Source organism: Rhinatrema bivittatum, chromosome 1 (genome assembly GCF_901001135.1).
Source record: "Rhinatrema bivittatum chromosome 1, aRhiBiv1.1, whole genome shotgun sequence".
Lineage (NCBI taxonomy): Eukaryota > Metazoa > Chordata > Amphibia > Gymnophiona > Rhinatrematidae > Rhinatrema > Rhinatrema bivittatum.
This window is the reverse complement of record NC_042615.1, coordinates 482,839,834-482,864,490: the sequence shown is the minus strand read 5'-3', so window position 1 is coordinate 482,864,490 and position 24,657 is coordinate 482,839,834. Positions and strand designations below refer to the sequence as shown.

Genomic DNA, 24,657 nt, shown 5'->3' with positions numbered 1-24,657 from the left:
TTGGTGGTGGTTTAGAGGCCAGTTTCTCATGTAGAGTGAGATGTACAAACAGCACAGTACACCTCGGTGAAGATTTGGAGTGAGGAAAGTCACACAAAGATGCCATTTCTACTATGTTCTATCACCCTAGCTTGATGGACTCTATGACAGGGTACCATCAAACTAAGGCGGGATAACATAGCTCTCCCACGCACTTTACTGCATTGGCCTGTTTATGTGGCTAACTTTAGGATAAGTCTTTGACCCGATCACACTTAGCCAGCTATGTTAGCCAGCTAACTTTGAATATCGGAGTAAGCCAGATAATTCAACTTCTTCCAGTTACACTCCAGAACACCTTTAACTTAGCTGGCTAAGATAGGAAAGACAGGAAACAGAGAGTAGGATTAAATGATCAATTTTCTAAGTAGAAAAGGGAGTGTCTCAGGGATCTATACTTAGACCTGTGCTTTTCAATTTATTTATAAATGATCTGGAAAGGACTATGACGAGTAAAAACGAGGAGAACTGGTCAGGGTAATTTAGGGATTATTTGTCATGCTGTTGACATGACAAGCTATGCAAATTATACTCCAGGTGGTCATACAACTTGAGAATTTCTGACCTAGTACTGTATTGTATTTTACCTATAAAAGAAGGATCAGTTTATGTATACAGACGAGATACTGGTTGGTCAGTTTATCAGAGAACTGGCAGCCAGCAGCTCCCAAGAATACTTACATTGCTCAATAAAAAATTATACTTTCTACAAAATCTAAGTATAGTATTCTTGTGACCGTGGAGAAGCGCCATAAGCGTATTTGGCGCATAACATAATGCCTCTGTATCGCTCAATGGTGAGACCACACCTTGAATACTGTGTGCAATTCTGGTCACTGCATTTAAAAAAAGATATAATTGCGATGGAGAAGGTACAGAGAAGGGCTACCAAAATGATAAGGGGAATGGAACAGCTCCCCTATGAGGAAAGACTAAAGAGGTTAGGGTTGTCTTGGAGAAGAGACAGCTGAGGGGGGATATGATGGAGGTGTTTAAAATCATGAGAGGTCTAGAACGGGTAAAAGTGAATTGGTTATTTACTCTTTCGGATAATAGAAGGACTAGGGGGCACTCCATGAAGTTAGCAAGTAGCACATTTAAAACTAATCAGAGAAAATTATTTTTCACTCGATGCACAGTTAAACTCTGGAATTTGTTGCCAGAGGATGTGGTTAGTGCAGTTAGTGTAGCTGGGTTTAAAAAAGGTTTGGATAAGTTCATGGAGGAGAAGTCCATTACCTGCTATTAATCAAGTTTACTTAGGGAATGACCTCTGCTATTACTGGCATTAGTAGCATGGGATCTTCTTAGTGTTTGGGTACTTGCCAGGTTCTTGTGGTCTGGTTTGGCCTCTGTTGGAAACAGGATGCTGGACTTGATGGACCCTTGGTCTGACCCAGTATGGCAATTTCTTATGTTCTTAGCTGACTAACTTATTAGCTGGCTAGAATTTAACCAGATAAGTGCCCAAATATTCATTTAGCTGGATAATTTGAGTTATCCAGCTAAATGCTTTTGAATATGGACCTCATTGTGGCTTCTGTTACCTTCACCTCCATCACTCTCTCTTTCCTTCCCTCCCCATCTGTATTTCTCTGTCATACTTTGTCTTTGACCTTTGCTCTCCCTTCCTCTATGTCCCTTTTTGTTCTCCTCTTCCCTCTGTACCTGTTTTCCGCGGGCAGAAAGCCCTGAGTCGCCACCAATCCTTCCCTTCAGGTTGAGCTCACTCTCACCATGGCGGCACAGATAGATGGAGCGTGGCGTGACGTGGATGTTCATCAAATAGTACACCGTGCGGCTCTGCACGTGGTCCTGCACCCTGTTCACAAGGTACCGGCTGCCCACATTGAATATCTTAATGTAAGAAAGGGCACTATGAAAGAAGAGAGACCCAGAATCATAGCCTTGTCTCCAGGCAGGGGTGTGGGGTGTTGGTGGAAATGCACTAGGGAAAGGTAGCTTTACCTCCTACACATATTTGGAGCCTTGGGTAGGAAGCAGCAGCCTATGCTTCCTCTCTCATCTCTGACAGAAGCTAAGACACATCAACAAAGCTTTAACGAACATCAATTGCTTCAATCCTGTACAAGCAACAATAGTAAGATTCCTCTGAAAGAGAACTCTGCCTGCCGTAGCCCAGAGCTGGGACAGAAGCTGTAAAACCAAGGGAAGGACGTCAGCTGAACCTCACTCATCTCCCTCTCAGAGCAAGGATTCCCATCACCTCTCCACCCTGTGACCTCAGAGGTCTATGCACCATACTCACCAGTCCCTCTCATCATCCAGTGGCTCATAGTACATTTGATAGCATTCGATCCTCTTCAGAAAATCCTCCACCACTTCCTCACGATCACAGTCCTTGTAATCGGGACTAGAGAGTTTCACTTGCTGTCAAGGAGAGAGAGACATGGGATCAAAAAGAGCGATAGGAAAAACAGAGGGACACAGAGAGAGAGAGAGAGAGAGATGGGGCAGAGAGAAAGGTCAGAGAGAGAAAGACAGACGAGATCTCTGCCAGTGAACTCAGAAGGAATGGTGACAGCAATGCAAAATGGGATCTTTGGCCCAGCGTACCATGATGTTCTCAGCAATGATATCTGGGTCATCACAGATGGACTCAATGAAGAAGACCTGAGAAAGGTTAAAAAAAAACAAACATTACCTACAGGCCTGAAGGAACTCTGGTCAATTATACACTGTATCCCTTATGTCCAGATTTCTCTCTCGGACTAATGCAGCTCTCAGCAGGACAGCAAAAGAAATGCCATCTCTATTTCTATAGTGTTGCACTGCATACAGTGTCTGGCTTCTTGAATTTCCAGGTCAGTTTTTCTCTGCATGTTTCTATTTCTAATTTATGGTCACTTTAACCCTAGAATTGAACTTGGACATAGTCATTGAATTGACAAAAGAGAGCAACTTCAGATCTCAGTGCAGAACATGATGCAAGGGGTAAAGCTAGTGTATCCATTTGGCAATAGTGATAATAATGGGGGTGTAGCTGTCATCTCCCACGAATCCCTGGTGCTTGACCTGGTCACAACCAAGCAAGCAGGCAAGTCAGATTGCCTCATCCTGGGCAGAGCTTTCCAAGATGGCGACCTGAATGGTAGCAGCGAGAGGAGCTCCTGATTCTTTTTCTTCATACTCGTTTCATTATGCCCCATACAAAGCGTAAAGCCCGGGTGAGGGGTGGAGAGAGCTCCGCCACTCCTCTGGATTCATTGCAGCCCAGGATTGGGAGCTTCTTCACCACTATACCCCCGCTTACACCGGATGATTTGGTCACTGGGGAGAGAGCCCAGGAGCGAGAGCCTACCTCCCCGACCAAAACATCTCTTAGCCCCGGATCACTAATAAGGCCAGAGCCTCCAGGACACGACGAGGAGAGGAAATTGCCGAGTGCTGCGGGCCCAACGGAGATAAACCGGAGAGAGGCCAGAGCACCCGAGCAAGATGGAGAAGGACTTACCATGCAAGTGCAAGGAGACAAGGTAGACCCTGGAGGAGCTGAGGGCGGACTGGGGCTAAACCTTGTAGCAGGGATGAGATCCGTTGGTCCTGGAAATGGCGGCGGCCTAGCAGTGGGTGTGGGCAAAGAAGTGAGCCAGGAACCCTCGCAGCAAAAAACGCTACTACCTGAATCGGAGATATACCTTAATTCAGGCAACCCTCTCATCCAAACTTGACTACTGTAACTCCCTCTTTCTCGGCCTCCCCTACTTCACTATAAGACCACTCCAAATGCTGAATCAGAGATATCCCTTAATTCAGGCATCCCTCTCATCCAAACTTGACTACTGTAACTCCCTCTTTCTCGGCCTCCCCTACTTCACTATAAGACCACTCCAAATGCTGCAGAACGCTATAGCAAGAGCCATCACCCATGCATGCAAATCCGACCACATCACCCCCATCCTCAAAGATCTCCCAGTTTTTTCTTTATTTAATTGTAAATTTCTTTGGTGTAAGCTCAAGTTGGAATTTGACTCTTGCTTACTTCATTGTTTAAAGGATGTCAAAAAATGGGATAATATATGGTTTAAATATGATTGATTGAATGTTATATTGTTTTCCCAATTTTCTTTTTATAAATACTTTATAATTACATTGTGTATGAGACATCCGAACTGTAATATGGCAATGTATTGTCAAGTAATATATAAATTAATAAAGTATAAATTATAAAAAAAAAAAAAGATCTCCACTGGCTCCCCATCCCCTCTCGCATCCTGTTCAAAACCTTATCTATCATTCAGAAATCCATCTACACACACAACTCGAACTGGCTTGACGAACCATTCCATTTCTTACAATCCGGCTGTCCCACTCGAACTAACCGTAATGGCATGCTCCATATTCCCTCCCTCAAAAAGGCACACCTATCTTCTACAAGAGATCGAGTGCTGTCCATTGCTGGCCCCACCTGCTGGAACAAACTTCCTGTGAACATCCGCCTTGAGCCTTGTTCCAACAAATAAAAAAAAAAAAATTAAAGACTTGGCTCTTTAAACAGGCTTACCCAGAATAGGACTCCCCCCCCCTCTTCTTCCCCTTCCCCCCTGCTTTTCCTCACTTTCAATTATTCCATTATTGATATCGACCTGAACCCTGAAACCATGTAATTATGACATGTCTTTACCATCTAACGATATAATTTTGTAACGATGTAATCATGTTATCTTCTATGCAACCTTCGATGTAATCAAAATCATGTTATCCTCTATGCAACCTGTTTCCTTTTCTGTTTCTGCCTGTCTTTGTATACATATATTTATATATTTTGTTTTCTCTTAGCCCAGTTACCCCTCCCTTGTTTTTTGTAATTTCTACCTGCAGTTTGATGTAAACCGATATGATGTTCACACTAATATCGGTATAGAAAAGCGACTAAATAAAAATAAAATAAATAAAAAGCAATATTGGGACTAACTAAAGAAGTAATTGAGGTAAAACAACAAGTTAAGGACAATGCCATTGAAATAACGACACAAAATAATAAAATTGAGAGACTGGAAAAACGAGTATTAGAAATTGAGAAAATAAATACAGCAATGATTCAAAGTGATACTGAAGTAAATAAAAGGCTTGAAAAGGTTGAGAATGCACTGAGAGCGCATAACTTAAGATTTCTAAACTTTCCAGTCCTAAGAAATATTTCCCCTATTGATTTATTTAAGTTGTATGTCTCTCAGGTATTGAAGATCCCGGAAGAGCTCAAGCATGTGGTTTCAAAGGCTTATTATTTATATCCTATAGAAGAAAACCGTGAAACTGCTGTGGATCAGGATATACCTGATATAACCTCTCTTTTGAATTCATCACAAGATCTGACTGTATCCTACCGCAGACCTCTTTTGGTTACATTTACATTTCTAATGGACAAAAATAATGTCTTTAAGCAATATTTCAGTAACAACCAAACTTTATTCTTTGGACAAAATGTTCAGTGTTATCAAGATTTAGTAAAACAGACCCAATTAAGAAGGAAAACTTTTCTTGATTTAAGAGAAGTCTTACAGAAAGGTGCAACTTTTAAATTGCAATTTCCGTGCAAATGTTGTTTGATGTACCAGGGGCAGCGTTACGTATTTTTTGACCCCATATAACTACGAGCGTTCATTGACTCACATTCTGGTCCCACATAATCTCGCTGTATTGGTGTATTATGAAGAATAGTGGGGGGGACTGTTCAGGTCACTATATATCTTCTTGTTATATTTCTATTTGTTAATCGCCCTATTTAAGCTCTCCAGTTATTTCTTCTATTTAACTATAATACAACAGTTTATTTACGATTACAATATATATTTTATTTCTGTATGTATTGCAAGCCTGTATTGTAGGATATTTCATTAACAAGTGGATGCTTGTAATTATATAAAAGCATAAATAAAAAATAAAAAAAAGATTGCCTCATCCTGAAATTCCAAAGAGGGACCTAAAGTTGTCCTAATCTATCGCCCATCAGATAATCGCCTGATTTCTTCTTCCAACACTCAGGACCGATGCTAGGTTTTTGGCTGCTCTGTGAAAACGATTACTGTGCTGCCCCCCCTTGTTCATTCATTGTCTGTCCCGAGCCCACCAAAAAAAATCCCAGCTCCCTTCAGTGTTACAAACTTTGAAAACTGATACCATCCCCCCCAGGCATTAGGTGCCCTAGGCGAACCTTTTGCAAAATGCTCCCCCCTTGGCCCATTCCACACACACAGTTAAGAGTTATGCATTTATAATAAGATTTTACATGAAAAATATCAAAGTACCCTATTCTGAGGTAAAAATATCACTTACATTATTATTTACATGCACTGCTGTGATGCCAACCAGAAATCCTGTAAAAACACAATTGGAACCCATATGGTCTTAGGCCTATTGTAACGTGTGTTGTGTGTGAGCTTGACCCTCCAAAACTAATACACTTCCTACTAGGAAAATACCTCACCTCAGTCGCACATGCAGAACATAAACAGACCCTCATCGAAACCAGAATAGAGCAACCATAGGGCCAGATTTTTAAACCTACGCGAGGGCGTAGATTTGTGCATGCAACCCAGCGCGCACAAATCTACCCCCGATTTTATAACACGCGCCGAGCCGTGCAGCCTTCCTCCGTTCCCTCCGAGGCCACTCCGAAATCGGAGCGGCCTCGGAGGGAACTTTCATTTCGTCCCCCCACCTTCCCCTCCCTTCCCCTACTTAACCCGTCCCCCAGCCCTACCTAAAAACCCACCATTACTGTTATCTACTAAGTTGCACCTGCCTCCGGGCAGGCATAGGTTACGCGAGCTGGCCAACGGCCGGCCCGCGATCACGGGCACAGCAGCAAATGGCCGCTGTGCCTGGAGGCTCCGGCCCTGTCCCCGCCCCAACCTGGATCACCCCGCCCACTCCCCACCCCCTTTTTTAAGCCCCGGGACATACGTGCATCCCAGGGCTTGCACGTGTCACGGAGCCTATGCAAAATAGGCTCGGCACGCGCAGGAGGGATTTAAAAGGTTACGTGCGTATATTAAGGGGCGGATTTTCAGAGCCCTGCTCGCCTAAATCCGCCCAAAACCGGGCGGATTTAGGCGAGCAGGGCCCTGCGCGCCGGGAAGCCTATTTTACATAGGCCTACCGGCGCGCGCAGAGCCCCGGGACTCGCATAAGTCCCGGGGTTCTCCGAGGGGGCGTGTCGGGGGCGTGTCGGGGGCGGGCCCGGTCGTCGCGGCGTTTCGGGGGCGTGTCGGCAGCGTTTTGGGGGCGGGTATGGGGGCGTGGCTACGGCCCGGGGCGGCCCGGGGGCGTGGCCGCGCCCTCCGTACCCGCCCCCAGGTCACGGCCCGGTGCGCAGGAGGCCCGCTGACGCGCGGGGATTTACGCCTCCCTCTGGGAGGCGTAAATCCCCCGACAAAGGTAAGGGGGGGGTTTAGACAGGGCCGGGCGGGTGGGTTAGGTAGGGGAAGGGAGGGGAAGGTGAGGGGAGGGCAAAGGAAAGTTCCCTCCGAGGCCGCTCCGATTTTGGAGCGGCCTTGGAGGGAACGGGGGTAGGCTGTGCGGCTCGGCGCGCACCGACTATACAAAATCCATAGCCTTGCGCGCGCCGATCCAGGTTTTTAGCAGATACGCGCGGCTCCGCGCGTATCTACTAAAATCCAGCGTATTTTTGTTTGCGCCTGGAGCGCAAACAAAAGTAGGCTATTCGCGCTCCTTTTAAAATCCGCCCCTATGTGCGTAACCCTTTTAAAATCCGCCCCATAAAGTAGAAATAGTATAACCGTGACAAATCCTGAACTGGAAAGCACAAGAAGCCAGACTCTTTGTGGTGCAACAATAAAAACCAGAGCCTTCACTATTCCTCAAACATCAAACAAAATGAAGAAATAAAATAAATACATAATCATAATAGGAAAGAGGTGCTAATAATAATATTCCAAAACAGATGACAAATATAAGATCAAATAAATAAAAACTCACATACAATTTTTTTAAATGTCCCAAACACCAATAAAATATTTCAAAACAGTAGACCCATTAAATAACACCTGAAAAATAAAACTAAAAAGGATTTTAAAAATTCAAGCTCTCCATACCTGGGAACTTTTGATTTCTAGTCACCCTGAGATTGTCGTGGATTGGTGGGCGTGGGATGCACAAACTTTCTTCTCTCTTTCTTATATTTACACACACACATGCGCACTTCCTCTCAGACAAACTCACAGACATCTCTAGCTCTTCTTTGGTTGGGATCTGCCAGCAGTCCCGGGCCCTCCTCTTCATTTCAGCTGCTGGAAGGTTGGTATTCACCTGCAGCCCCATTCTCTCTCTCATATATACATACACACACACACACAACCAGGTAGCTCCCATTCACACCCACAGACCCCAGACAATCTCCCATTCACATCCTCCCAAATGCCTGGCAGCCTCCCATTCTCACACCCATCCCCCTGCCCATCCCAGGAAGGCTCCCATGCATGCATGTGCACATACATACACACACCCATCCCAGGTAGGCTCCCATTCACACCCACCCATCCCAGGCAGGCTCCCATTCACACCCACTCATCCCAGGCAGCTTCCAATTTATACACACACACCCCCATCTCAGGCAGCCTCCTATTCACTCATACACACACAACCCAGACAAGCTCCCATTCACACCCACACTCCCCAGGCAAGCTCCCATTCACATATACACACCCATCTCAGGTAACCTCCCAATCACACACATACAAACTAGGCAGGCAGGGTCCAGGGTTACGTGGACCCTGCCTGCCTCCGCTGCTACTGCCGTCAGCCTGAATCTTCTTCATTGGAGAGAACAGCCATTCTGTATGTCCTCCTGCATGCTGCCCCTATGGTAATTAAACACTCGCGTTGCTAGCACTTCCTGTATTCTCATCTCGTGCATTGTGAGTGTCGAATTACCACGGTCCCAGCACTTGAGGAGGAGCTACAGGACAGGCTTTTTTCCCTGCTGCTGGAATGGAGCCCGCTGGCAGCTGCACGGGCTTTCTGATTCTTCTGCTGCCGGTGGGATGGGGTCCACCGGCGGCCACATGGGCCTCCTGTTTCTTCTACCGCTGGTGGGATCAGGTCCACTGGCAGTAGCATGGACATCTCCTTGCTCCCAACACCTCCCCCCCCCCCCCCCCCCCCCCCCCAGGTGTGCCGCCCTGTGCAATTGCATGGTTTGCACACTCGGTTGTGCTGGGCCTGCCAACACTCAGAACTCCTTTGCAACTTTGCTACCTCTACCAACAAATTCTTCATTCCAGGATATTTCAGCTACCATGCTGAGGCCTCTCCCAAAGTTAACATTATCAGCTTTCAATGAGACATAGAGGTTCTGGGCCTCACTTAGTTAATCAACATGCTTACCTACCAGACTGACCACTCTCTAGACTTAATATTCCAGGATCTACATAAATGCTAACACATTAGCAGTGAATTATATCTCCTAGTGAGACCATTAATAAGTGCGAGTTATACTACCTATCACAAACAAAACCCTTCATATTACTGAACCCAAACCTCCCATCAAGAATATGTTCCTAGTCACTAGTGACAGCATCAGCAAGCTCCTTAACCTACCAAAAAGGGTTAATAAATTTCACTTGTTGTCAACCATTTCAGAGCCTATGGAACACCTTGTCCAACAACATAACATAGAATTCACTACAGCCATTGAGAACACATTAATTGCAGGCTTTATCAAATCAGAGAGCAGATTAAAAAAATATTGGACCAAATAGATACAGTAAATAATTCAATTACAGAAATTGCTAAGCACATTAATGGAGTCAAGACACGAGTTTCCACCACAGAAAATGAAATGAAGGAACTTAAGAACATAAGAACATGCCATACTGGGTCAGACCAAGGGTCCATCAAGCCCAGCATCCTGTTGACAACAGTGGCCAATCTACTTATGGAGAAAATTGAGCAAATGGAAAAGATCACAAAGGAAAGAGCAGCCAAGATTGAGGACCTGGAAACTAAATTCAGAAAGAGCAATCTGCACGTTGTAGGAATATCTGAAATAGTTCCTGACCAAGATTTGATTAAACTGTTGGAGAACTGGTTAAAGCAAGAGCTGGGGCTCAATGAATGGCTTGGTAAAGTGGTCTTTGAAAGAGCACAAAGGCTGGGTCCGAAAAGTACAATACAATCCTGGCCTCGAGTGGTTATTTCTACGTTAATAAATAATAAAAGTTTGATCCTTCAGGATTACTGGAAAAAATCACGACCTGCAGGACTACTGAATTAAGGTACTGATACTTCATGATTGTTCAAGTGAGGTCACGAGAAGGCAAAAGGAATTTGCTCCTTTTTGTTCAGAGCTATATATGGAACACAATTAAATTTGCCTTGCTTTTTCCAGCAAAACTGAGAGTTTGGCACAACAGAGAATCCCAAATTCTGTAAATAGTACAAGCACGGATCCAGCCAAGGAGTGTCAAGATGCAGGTTTAAATTTCTTTATGTAAATGCAGTAATAGTGAACTGAAACATCTATTTGAAGAGCCCATGGATCTAAGTTACTCAAGCTGACACTGCTACTTTGAGGACCACCCTGACGCAGATTAAAACATGCGGAAATGTGTCAGGATTACTGATTCTGCTTCATGCGGGATAGATGAAGCGCTGATATATTCAGATGAGTTGAATTTTTACTTGCATTGAAAAATCATACTTTAAAAAAATGGGACTATATTGCTATGACCAAAGATTATTGATAAGGCAATGAAGGCTGATGTAGCTGGGGGTGCCTAGTATACAGTGATTATATTGCACAAATTGAATCTATAAGAGGATTCTGCATAATTCAGGTAGTATCACTTTCCCTCAATATCTTCTTCTAACACGTTTTTGTATTTGGATTATTGAATAATTTATTACACCAAAGGCTCACAGTTCAATCCATTTATTTAAATATAAATTATTTCTATATGACAACACACCAGGTAAATTATTAGCAAGTTTAGTTAAAGCGGAATATAATTCCAAGCTCAAACAAGGAGCTAAAAATGGGAAAATCTTGACATCCTTTTCCTCAATATGTTGAGTCTTTAAAGACCTCTGTGCTGAGTTATATGCTGCTGAACAGGATAATGTAAAGCCTGTCGGAAGTGTGGGCCCCTGTTGCCGAGGGATGGTTGGTGCCACCTAGTGGGTGAACCCACTAGGTCCACTCTGTCAGCTAGCGGAGAGGCCCTGCGGCGAGAAGGACAGGAGTTTTGCCTATACCAACCCCTTTCCCCATAGATTGAGCCTTTGGTTTCCAGGGGCCGACAGATCTTAGGTGGGTCCTTAGGGCATTCCAAATGCGTAAGTCCAGGCAAGCGTGGGTCAATACTGGTTGCATATAGTAGAAACGGTGAACAGGCTAGAGGTTGGGGCAGGCAGCATGAATGAAGAACAGGCCAGAGGTCCCAGGCAGCATATAGCATGGTCAGGTCTGAAGCAAAGGGTCAGGTCCAGGAAGCAAGCAAGGGAAGTCCAGGTCCAACTCCGAGATCAACACCAGAGAAGCAGGCCAAGGGGGCGAAGACAAACAGACAAGCAAGGAATGGAAGAGGCAAGAATCAATGAGCACAATACCAGGCTCAGAGAAGATAAGAATACCAACAGGACAATAAAAGGCAAAGGCAAAGAAGCAACATGTAGTGGAGTACAGGAACACCAGGAGACCTGTTACTGAGGCATCGAGTAGTATCTAGGGCAGCATTTAAATAGTCAGGAGCAGTGACATCATCAAAGTACGTCTTACATGGAAAACCAGACAAATTACCAGAAAGCCGAACTATCAGGAAGGTATGGAGATATGTTAGACAGAATGTTGTTGTCACATTAAATTTCCTTTTATGTACCTTTTTCCTCTTGCTGCAATGTATCCAATTTTCAAACTCTTGGCACTAAAGGGCATTAAATATTAGAGGATTTTCTTATTAAAAACACTACATGTATGCAGTCCATGAAGTTAGCAAGTAGCACATTTAAGACTAATTGGAGAAAATTCTTTTTCACTCAACGCACAATTAAGTTATGGAATTTGTTGCCAGAGGATGTGGTTAGTGCAGTTAGTGTAGCTGGGTTTAAAAAAGGTTTGGATAAGTTCTTGGAGGAGAAGTCCATTAACTGCTATTAATCAAGTTGACTTAAGGAATAGCCTCTGCTATTAATTGCATCAGCAAGGGATCTTCTTGGTGTTTGGGTACTTGCCAGGTTCTTGTGGCCTGGTTTGGCCTCTGTTGGAAATAGGATGCTGCGCTTGATGGACCCTTGGTCTGACCCAGTATGGCAATTTTTTATGTTCTTATGGTTGTTTGGGGAGAAAATGGGGGAAAATGTGAACACGATTATATTTTGGATTGTTTCTATTCTTTAGTTTACAATTTGTTAATATGAATTAAAAAAATTACAAGATAGCCATTTGGATGGCACAAAAAAGACTAGATCTCCCAACAACTTGAACTAGCAAAGAATTACTAAGGGAAACTATTCCAGCTAGTGAAGAAACTCTCCAGACCTGACACTATGGCACCTAGTACTACCATGGAAAGCCTCTTAGTAGAGGACTTTGCCACATTCTTTAACTCAAAAATCAAGTTGTTCCTCCTTCGTCACCACACGTCCCCTTGCCACCTCCCACAGGCCTATGAAATGGGCCAAACCGCTCCCCTCTTCCAACCTTAACCAGGTTTATGCAACATCTATTAGACTGCATCCTCAGGATGATCTTCCACAAAGAAGTATGGGTGATCCTTCAGAGACTGAATCAGTACCCTTGCCCTTTAGACCCCATACCTCCAAAATTGATCTATGACTTGAGACAAGACCTATCTCTTCTGGCTAACCATCATCATCAATGCTATGTTAACTTAAGTCTACTTATCTGTCCCACTTAAAAAGGTTATGATCAAAACCATTTTGAAGAAATAGCACATGAATAGTTGATCACTATCGCCCAGTCTCCAGTCTTCCCTTCTTATCCAAGGTAGTGGAGAAAGTGGTCTACTTTCAATTCCTACAGGAGGCCAGTACCGTTACCAATCTGGCTTCAGGGAAGGCCATGGAATAGAATCCATCTGGCTGGCCTTAAACAACAGCATCTACCTGCATGCTGACCAAGGTAGCAACTCCATGCTGGTCCTACTAGACCTTTCTGCTGCATTTGACACCGTTGACCACATACTCCTGCTACAGCGCTTGAGAGACATTGGTATTGAGGACTTTGCTCTTGAATGGTTCAATTCATTCCTCACCACAATCCATTTCATGAGCCAGCAAAACATCCACACCTAGGAATCTCGCTTGTGGAGTGCTCCAGGTTCAATGCTTTCCCCAATCCTCTTCAGCATCTATACCCACCCAATCTGCACTTTCATCCAGTTTTTCAACATCGAATCTCACCTATTTGCCAATGACATCCAACTTTGCATCAGATCAGCAACTGACCAAACTGCAGCCACCACTAATCTCAATGACTCTCTCTCAGCAGTGGCTCTATGGTTTAATAAACACAAACTCAAGCTAAACCCTGCCAAGTCCGAACTCCTCTGGTTACACCACTAAGGGCTTTCTCTATTAAATTTACCTCCTTGTTAGAAACCCTCTTACTACCTAAAGACTCTGTACATAGTCTGGTGGTACAACTCGATCAGCATCTCACAATGGAAACCCACATCTCAGTAGTGGCAAAGACTTCCTTTGTGCACTTATACCACATTCATCACTAAGTAACTGTTTCAAGAAACGTGGCCTAGCTCTCACTAATCACCAACTGCATCGATTACTGTAGCCCTCTTTCCATGGCATCACACATACAATATCCAAACAGATCCAAATGAGGAAAATAAGGAAAATAAGGAAGAGCATAAGCAATGGCAAATTTTAGATGTAAAGTGGTAATAAGGCAAGCCAAGAAAGAATGTGAAAAGAAGCTTGCCATGGAAGTAAAAACCTAATAAAATAATTTCAAGTACATTCAAAGCAAAAAGCCTGAAAAAAAAGTCAGTTGGAATGCTAAATCGGTGTTTTCCAACCAATGTGCCTTTAGTCCTCACCAGATGTGCCAGGGAAAGTCACTACTGCCTGACACTCAGATCCAGGCCAGCACCAGGGCTCTGCTCTCAGCCTTTCACAGTAGCAAGAGATACTAGCAATGGCTCTTACACGTGTAGGCGCTCTTTTCCGAGAACATATATAACCATGCATACATCTTCTTCCTACTTTAGCATGAGCCCTGGAATGTGATAATTAATGGGCAGCATTCACGGTATGGATAGCTGAGCCCCATTTTGTGTAGCACACACACACTGCACACAGCAGCTCCTCATCTTCACCCATCACAAGCCTCTGTCCTGTCTCCGGATTGAGTGAGATGGGGAGAGTGTGCACTGAGCATTGGATGTGACCACTGAGTGTTGGGATTAGCAGCAGTGAAGCAGCTCTGGCAGCCACATGCAGCAGCCAAGGTAATTGAGTCAGCTACCTGCATCACACCAACTTTTCCCTTCTGCACTTGTATATAACGGGATCTGGTCCACTGCGACAGGTTCCTGTGTGTTTCCACTCCCTCTCTCCATTTCTTTTAAAATTTGGAAGAGAGGCTGGTGGAGCTTTCAGTGTTTCTCTAGCTCATTTTTTGGCCATATAAGTCCTCTCCATGCACACTGCCTGCTCCATGGAGGCTGGTGTGCCACACAACATTTTTGCTGATCTAAGTGTTCCTTGGGCTTGAACAGGTTGGGAAATACTGTGCTAGATGATCAAAGGGTAAAAAGGATTCTCAGGCAGGACAAGGAAATAGCAGAAAAATGTAAAGGGTATTTTTCCTCTGTTTTTATTGAGGAGGAAGTTGGGGAGATAGCCACACCAAAAACATTCTTTGATGGTGATGATTCTGACCAATTAAAGGAAATCATTGTGAAACTGGAAGATGAAATAGATCAAACTGACAAAACTAAAGAGTAACAAATCACTAGAACTAGATGGTATTTGCCCCAGAGTTCCGAAAGAACTCAAACATGAAATTGCAAAACCGTTGCTAGTAATCTGTAACCTCTCATTTAAAAGTCACAGAATATGAGGATGAAAGGCAGCCAATGTAATGCCAATTTTTAAAAAGAGCTGCAAAGGTGATCCAGGAAACCATACATGGTTGAACCTGATGTAGGTGCCAAGCAGAATAGTAGAACTATTCTTAAAAACAAAATTGCTGACCATATAGGATAGACATTGTGAAGAATCAGCATAGTTTTAGTAAAGAAAAATCTGGCCTTAACAATCTATCAGATATTTTGGAAGGTGTAAATAAATGTTTATTCATTCTATATTCCACAATTCTAATAATATTATTCAAGGCAGATCACAAGATATCATCCGCAATAAAAAAAAATTGGCTAAAGGTGAGCTGGTTGATTTAATGTATTTGGATTTTTAGAAAGCATCTGACAAAATCCCACATCAAAGACTCCTCAGAAATTAAAAAGTCATGGGATATGAGGCAGTGTCCTATTATGCATAGGCCAGAAAACAGAGTAAGACTAAATGGTCAGATTTACAAATTGGCAAAGGTCAATAGTGGCGTGCACCAGGATCTATACTGGGACCTGTGTGCCGTTTAACATATCCATAAAAAATCTGAAAAAGGGAATAACAAGTGAGGTGATCAAATTTACAGATAACACAAAATTATTTAAAGTTGTTAAAACTGCAGCAGATTGTGAAGAACTGGGCTAGGAAACTGGGCACCTAAATGTCAGATTAAATTAAATTTATTTATTTATTTATTTTAATTTTTATATACCGGAATTCCTGTATGCAATACAAATCAATCCGGTTTACATGTAACAAAAAGGTTGCCCTGGTCTGGGAGGTTAGACCGGGGTTTTTTACATAGAACATTGAACAATAACAATCAACCAATGAACATTAACATTAACATTATTACAAGTGGACAAGTGGAAAGTCATGCACATAGGGAAAAGTCATGCACATAGGGAAAAGCAATTCCAACTACAGGTACACAATGTTGGTTTTCTTATTATTTATTTAACAGTTTATTATGAATCACCAGACAGGAAAAGGACCTCAGAGTCCTTGTGGACAAAACATTGAAATGCTCAGCTCAGTGTGCAGTGGTGGTGAAAAAAAAAAAAAAAGAACACTAGGAATTATTAGAAAAGGAATGGAGAATAAACCCAAGAATATCATAATGTCTCTGTATAGTTCCATGGTGCAACTTCATCTTGAGTATTATGTGCAGGTCTGGTCATGCAATCTCAAAATAGACATAGCAGAACTAAAAAAGGTACAGAGAAGGAATATATATATTCTGTATCCGCTGTTTGCTTTCCTATTCACAGCTTAAACAGATATCTTAACTCGATCGTTACTCACAGACAGAGGAGGCCACTTTTTTAACCCTACATTTTATTAACAAACAAAATGAAAAAGCAGATTCTTCATGAGCATAGACTGGTGATAACAGCGACCAGCACAGTCTGGGTCACAGAAATAAGGACAGGTATAATAAGAATAATTTTGTAGGGTTGGCCAGATTAGCTGCTGATGCACACAGGCTGGAAAACTGGCCAGAACTACCTAAAGCTGACTGAAAAAGAACACGACAAAAACTCCCAGGCATCCCTGCTTCTCATCAGCTGCACTGAATACAACAAAAGCTGTGAACATGGAGGCTGACAACCAATTGGCCGTATAACAGTGGCAAGAAAACTACAGTATGTAGAATATTCCATAAACACGCATTAGCAAACAGAAACAGAAAAAAATGATGTGGAAGCAGGACACCGTGAAAGCTGGACAACAGTGAATAAATAAAAAAAAAAAATCCTGTGGAGACAGGACACTCCCTGCTGAAATTGTAAGACGTCACTATTAACATTTCTTTAATGAAATACTAATTGCAACATTGCAGTCAATGTGAGAAGTCCAACGTGCCCACGCTTCTCCATGAGCCAAGAGTAGCACTATCTCAGTGATAGGTCTAACCAAGTTCTTTACAGTCCCTTTTCTGGCAGTATGTATTTCAACTATACAGATCTTCCCATCTCCCCTGGACACTGTCTTGATGATGAGCTTTTGGGTAAGCATGGAAACAGGAGTCAGACTATTTGGCAACTCCAGGTCTGTAGATACAGTAACCAAGGGTCTGGCATTGATGATGGCTGATACAACGACCATCAAAGTGGTCAGAATGAGCATTGCCATCATGAAAACCAACTGGAACGGTGTGTGTTTTTCCACTTTTGTACATTAGATTTTCTATACCAGGCAGGAATTCAGGATTTCCTATAAATTCCAATAGTTCTGTAGCACACGGGTTTATGTTCCACTCCTTACAAAAAAAACCCGCCATGCTAGTAGAACTGGTCTGATTAAAATATGGGAACAACTCACGTGGAAGGACTAGATCTTTCAAACAGAGTACATTAATTTCTAAGTATGGACTGGTAATATCTGAAATGAGGTCAGGAACTTCGAATTTATAATGATGGGAGTACCATTTCCAGCAAAAACGTAACTGACAGGCCATATTATAAAGCCAAAAAATAGGAAGTTGTAAACCACCATATTTTTTAGATCTCATGAGAATGGCATATTTCAATCTAGATACCGTTCCCTTCCAGATAAAGTGTGTAACCACTTTTCGTAGTTGTTCCACATCCGCTTGTTTCATCCAAATAGGAAGCATCCGTAATATATAAAGCAACTTCGGCAAAAGGGTCATTTTGAACATTGTGCAATGACCATTAATGATAAAGGCAGTTCTTTCCATACCAACAATTGGTCTTTTATATTATCTATTGTTCTGGATATATTCATTTGATACAACTGGGATAGATCCCAAGGTATGCAAACCCCAAGATATTTGAAAGCTCCCATTGACCATGAGAGGGGAAAGGTACTTTGCCAATTCAATTTCAAGTCTTCCTTTATAGGCATAGCTTCAGATTTTGCAAGATTAATTTTCAAACCCGCAAAGAGACCGAATTGCTCTATCAAATTCAATGTTTTTGCAAGTGAACAGGTGGAATTAGCCAGAAACAACAGCATGTCATCTGCAAACATATTTAATATTCTCTAGACCCCAGACAAAAGCCTTCAATCTCCATCACATTCCTTATTTTAATAGCCAAGGGTTCAATTGTTAAAAAATAAAACTGGTAAGAGAGGGCAGTCCTGTCATGTTCCTCCTTCTAGCCTAAAGGTCTAGAAATTTCACCGTTTAGCATTATACTAGTTTCCGGATCAGAATACAGGACACATATCTAATTTACAAAAGAATTTGGGAGACCATATTTTTATAAAAGCCAAAACCTATATGACTATTGTACATTATCAATTGCCTTTTTGGCATCTAAGCTTATAATCAGGCCTGAGGGATGAAGAGTGTTTCCAAACCAAATCGCGTCAATCAATTTGCATATATTATTTACTCCATTTCTGCCTCTCACAAACCCCGCTGATCCCTTTCACCAGCCCTGGTAATACCTGATTACGATGGTTGGCAAGATCGAAGTCAACATTTTTAGGTCCAAGTTTATTAAGGAAATTAGTCTATAGGATCTTGGTTGAGTTAAATCCTTACCCGGTTTTGGAAATATAGTAATGAGGGTCCGATTCATGTCAAATTTGAAGCCATCCCCCTGTAAGCCACTATCATATATGGTTTTTAAAGGGATCACATCCTCTTCTTTGAGAATCTTATAAAACTCTGCACAGAGTACATCAAATCCTGGTCCTTAGTGAGCGGTAGCTCGTTGATCACCACCATGATCTCTAATTGTGAAATAGGTTTCCCCAACATTTGTACCTGTCAGTCAGAAATCTGTAGCAAACTCAAATTCTCACAAAACTTTGTATGGATGGCCAACACTGCTTCTGCTCTGGATACTCCTTTGGAGAATTATTGCCTTGAATTGTGTCATCATGCCATCTAAAAGGAAAGGTAAGGTACGGCTTTATCCCTCGGACCCCTTACCTTCCTCCAGGCAGTTGACTATCTCACAGTGCTTGGCACCGGTGTTGCAGAGTGGGGCTCTGGCTCCGGCTGCCTTGGGGAGCAGAGGAGAGCTCACCCCGGCTTCGGAGGAAGCATCATTGAGCCCTTTGGATGATCAACCACTGCCTGCTGTTTGGGAGACTACATTTGAGCCTTTGACGATGGGCCTCGAAGTGGTTGCTCAGTTTGTCGAAGCCAAGGGAACTTCAGCATTAGTTTGTCCCGATCGGACATCACCGGTGGAGTCTGGAGGAAGTTTTAGCTTGGTGGATTCTGGGGTGGTGCCTTTTTCATTGTTGGAAGGAGAGGGGTTGACTTCCTCAACTCAATATCCCAGTGGATTTTCATTTCCACCGGAGAGGCCGGCGGTTGTAACATTGGACTCTCTTTGGGTCCTTATGATCAATCTCAGCAATGCTTTCTCAGGCTGTACTTCAAAAGTAAATGCTGTATCTCAACAAGTAGATACAATGTTTAAAAATGTTTCTCAATAGCAGGAAATTCTGGGAAAATTCAAGGAGGTAGAAGAAGAAATTCATACCATAAAAGGGAGTCCAAGCCTCCATTATCCAGGACTGTGGCTCCTTAAACAGAAGAGTTGAATATATAGAGAACAGACTGAGACATTTATATTTACGGTTTTTTAACTTTCTAAGGCTAGTGGGGGAAATTCTTCGTACAACTTTAAAAAGATATTTCCTTGAAGTATTGGAGTTTTCTTCGGATTCTGCCCCCTCCCTTGATAAAGTTTATTTTTGCCATCTCGTCCAGCTATTCAATACCAACCTCCTGCTGTACATTTGGTTGATTTGCCTGACTTTCTGGAATCCTCTAGTTATGAAATTTCAGAAAGGACTACATTATTGGTATCTTTTTTTTTCAGAAAATGATTTTTTTTTTTTAAATTATTTATTTATAGAATTTTACCAACAATACAGGTATATTTCAGGAAAAATACAAGCAAATTTTACAGTTCCTTCAAAATCACATTATACCAATTTCTTGGCAAAGAAAATAAACTTTTACTGAATGAAACAACTAGACTGCAAATTTGCTATGTAATATTAATGAAACGAAAAGCCATTCCTATTCTGAGCTTTCAAAAAAGATAAATTTTTATAGCAAGAAATAATAGTGCTAGAGATATTAGTGTTACATATCACTTAATTATACCGTAATCAGGACAGTTCCTAACTAAATTCACAAGGATCTAGAGTCTAAGTATTTTCGCAATAACTCAGGTTCAAAGTATACATTTTTAACACCCTGTCTATTCACTACACATTGGCATGGGAACCTAAGACTAAACTTCGCTCCCATACCTACTACTTCATTACGCATCATAAGAAACTTTTTCCTACGTTCCTGAGTGGAACAAGTAATGTCTGGAAAGACCCATATGGACTGACCAAAGAAAGGTAATTTCCTATTGCGGAAAAAAGCTTTAAGTATCATTTCTCTATCTTGGGCAAATACACATTGTATAAACAAGGTTCCTCTCTGATTAATCTTTACTTCCATAGATGTTTCTAGGAATTGTGTTAGGTCTAGCTCTGGTACTGGTAAACCATCCTTGGATGTTGTCAAAACCGTCTTAGTCATATATACTTTAGCTAATGTAGGCATCAACTCTTTAGGAATCTTTAATACTTCCAATAAATACTTTTTAAACATTTCTAAAGGGGATACCTTTTCTAGTAGTGGAAAATTTAGAATACGAAGATTTAAATATCTAATGGAATTTTCTATATTTTCCAATTTTCTTTGTTGTATCATATCGGACTTAATCAGTTGTACTTGATTTTTCTGCAATGTAGTAACCTTCTGATCTAATTCAGCTATGTTGTTCATATTTAAGGCAATATTAGATTCCATAGGCAAAGATTTTCCCACCAAGCTAGAGGTAACATCTACTAGTGAGGATACCGATTTTTCTAAAACCATTATTGCAGTCCATATTGAGTCCATTGTAATTTCGGTAGGCTTAGGAATAGCAGGGCGTAGTAGATTTAACTCAGATCCTTGATTTTCAGTAGCACTTCCCAATTCCCCCGATGTTTCTTTTTTCTCTCTAGGAGTAGAGGCTTTAACTGCAAAGGGAGTCAAATTTCCATCCCCCTGTATTAAGCCCTCCGTGAACCCCTCTGCACCGGATTCCGGGAACAATACTTCTGAAGGAAAAGGGGGGGTGGACAGAGCTCCGGGACTTAAGGTGATTTGTGTGTCCGGCGATTGATCCAGTCGCTCCCCTAGATCAAAGGCCAAGGACTGCCGCGGGGCTGGAGTAACCACTGCCGGAAGCATAAAGCCCTCGATTTTAGGTTGTAGGATATCTGAGGCCGGGGTACCAGAAACTAGTTCCCTGATCCTCGCCTTCCTTTTAGAATGAGGCATAGGTATTACAAGTTTAAGTAATTCAATCAAGGGGATTCCGCTTCAGATATCTTTAGATCTATTAACAAATGTATAGGAATTGCTTTACGGGGGTATTCAGAGAGCGGAAGAGAGATTAAGTAATTAGAAGAATCTTGTTACTCACAAAAGTCCAGATTAACAGAGGAACAATTCCGCAAGCCTGATGGAAAAACAAAGCCGAGCGCGCCGGCGGCAGCTGCGCGCCACAGGAAGGGGCAGTTTTAAAGCCTACCGTCCCCTTCAGATGACATCAGCGGCAGCTCCTGTCGGGCCTGGATGGGACCTCACCCTCTGTCAGCTGGAATTAACAGGTGCCGTAATTGCAGACCTCCTCGGGGTCTCTCTCCACTCTCCTTCCCCCCAGAAAATGATTTAAGTTTAGTTATGAAGAGTTATTTTAAAAAATTTAGTGCCTTGTTTATGGATCAAAAAGTGAGGATGTTTCCATATTTGGAAAAATCCACTCAAGAAAGAAGGAAGGGGTTCCTGGAATTATACCAGGATAATCAGGCCTTGGGTGCAACTTTTTTCTGAGATACCCTTGCAAGTGTATAATTAAATATAATAAAGATAGTTTTGTTTTTTTTTACCAGAATAATTGAAAACATTTATTGATTCTAAAAAGATGTTAGTCCCTGTAGGAGCGTCTAAGTCACCAGTATAATAAGGCAACGTTGTAATTTAAGCTACGTCATTTCCGCTTTGTGTATTACTTTGTATTTCTCCTTTATTTTCTGGATTGACCCCCCCCCCCGTCCGTTTATAATTTGAGGTCTAATGGATGCAACGATATTGTCTTAAAGTGTTGATTTTTTTTCTTTCTTTTCTTCTTTTCCTATTTTGCATCAAGTTTCTGTTGCAAAGTGGATGCTTTGTTATATTTTGTACAATTAATAAAGTATAAATTAAAAAAAAAAAAGAGAAAAAAGAAATCTTTGTATGGACATCTTCCCTGGGTGGCTTGCTAGAATACAAAGCTCGATAATACTCTAACATTATATTAGTAATGGATCCAGTGGTTGTCTCTAAATCATCTCTCTTGCCTTTTAGGGTTGTTGCATAATGCTTAGGTTTGATATTTTTAACCATACGTGCTAGCAATCTACCAGCTTTATTTGCTTGTCGGAATAGTTGACTCGTATATTGCAGAATATGATGCACTTCTCTCTGATATAATAGATGATTCAGGGTTTTTACTACAGAATTAATTTGTGTTTGTATAGAAATTTGCATAGTTTGAATATGCTGTTTCTTCAGCATTTTAAACTGGCTAGTTATCTTTAAAATTTCCTTATCTCTAACTTTATTTAGGTAAGCAGTATTCATTATGATTTGTCCTCTTATCACAGCTTTACCAGCATTCCAGAAACTATCTCCAGAGATATCTGCCGTGAGGTTACATTCAACTTATTCCTACCATTTAACCTTGAGGTACTCACAGAATACTTTATCATGAAATAATGAAGGCTGTAATTGCCATTGAAAACTTTTTGGACCTCTATTCTGAACAGTTATCACAAGTAAGATTGGGTGCATGATCCAATATGGAAAATGTCTATAGAAGCTGCTCAAACTTTTGAAAATAGGCTAGTGGAGACCAAGAAATAATCAATTCTGGAATAGGAATTGTGTACTTTGGAACAGAAGGAAAAATCAGATTCTGAAGGATCTAAAGCTCTCCAAGGGTCTAATAACTGGAGCTCTTTCATTAGAAAATGCATGCCTTCTGTTTTCCTATAGCATGCCTTTAGGTGAACAGGCTTAGTGTCCACCTCTGGATGGATAGGTTGATTGAAATCTCTCCCTTTTATCAGCTGTTGATGTAAGAATTGCCCCATTTCCACAGCTGATTTTGAAAAAAAGGCTTGGTTAAATACTTTGGGAGCATATACATCGCATGATTTAATGGAACCAATTAACATAAGATAACAACCGTCTTTATCTGATATTTTTTTTCTAATACAAATGGACAGTTTTTGTGAATAAAAACAACAATACCACTCTGTCTAGAGGAATATGACACAAAATGACATTGCTCCAACCACTATAGGCAATTGAAAGCAAAATGTTCCCAGAATACACACAAATTGCCTTCACAGTTACTTATATATGGACTCAATAATTTAATAAAAAATGGATGGTTGGGAGGTTTTTGGACTCATGATATTATTACCTGTTAACATGCTTACAGGTGCTTTGTGAACAGTGCACACTGGGTTCTGAAGTCTTTTCCTCCTTTTAAACAATATTCGGCTGATACAGATTATATACTCATATAAGTAACTGTGAAGGCAATTTATTTGTGTGTATTCTACAAAATGGCATTGACCAACCCAGTCCTATTTTAATTTTTTATGTTCTTTATCATTAAGGTGGATTTCCTGGAGGAATGCAATCTGCGCTTTGGTTTTCTTTTATCAAATTCAATAATTTGCTTCTTTTTATTGGGGAATGGATACCATTTGCATTAAGAGATAACAGCCCCATTTTAGCCATAGTCTGTACAAGTACAAAGGTATAATAGACTTATATACTACCTTAGAGAAAACTGAGATGCTGCCCAGCCTCAACATCCCAGGGACAAATGAAGAAAATAATATACTCCCCCCCCCCCCCCCCCATTTCTCTCAGCTCATACAAATTGAACTTAGGTGATTGCCAGCTCACACCCATACACTAGACAATCTTCCTTACATAACTCACATCTTATGGATACAGTAACAACACATAAACTATAACATATTAAGCCAAAAATATTCTCTCCAAGGGAATACATCTTTCTATTCCTTTTCTTCACCGAAGATGCACCCTGCTCCAGGCTTAGATAAAATCTTGACTATACTTCCCTCATGACCCAAATTACTATTGGCAGAGAAAAAAGAAAACAAGCCTATCTTATAGAATCCACCAATTGCTAATGTCCAAAATATCACTCTTGAAACAAGAGGATAAAAACAAACAACCAAAACCAAAAATCTTTGCTCCTACGGACTGCATTTGCAAGTTTGTTTTTTAAATATCTATCTGGAATGCTCATTTCCGATTTTGAGTATACTCATGACTGTTCACTTTGCGGTGCAGCTTTCTTTATGAAACTCTCTCCTAAGAAGAACTAAGTTCTCATGTGTCATATATCTTAAAATGGCGATGGAAGATTGGTTATTCTAAGCAAGATTGCTGTT

General features: G+C 41.6%; 1 protein-coding gene across 4 annotated transcripts in view; it reads right to left on the bottom strand.

Moving 5' to 3' along the window:
- PFKFB1 (6-phosphofructo-2-kinase/fructose-2,6-biphosphatase 1) overlaps positions 1-24,657 on the bottom strand; it is a 132,144-nt gene that overhangs the window by 30,507 nt on the left and 76,980 nt on the right. For all 4 annotated transcript variants that reach the window (XM_029607331.1, XM_029607350.1, XM_029607323.1 and 1 more), the window contains 3 exons: positions 2,617-2,673; positions 2,309-2,430; positions 1,708-1,915 (listed from right to left, as the gene is read on the bottom strand). In XM_029607331.1, the coding sequence (XP_029463191.1) occupies positions 1,708-1,915; positions 2,309-2,430; positions 2,617-2,673 (387 nt within the window). The remainder of the gene's footprint in view (positions 1-1,707; positions 1,916-2,308; positions 2,431-2,616; positions 2,674-24,657) is intronic.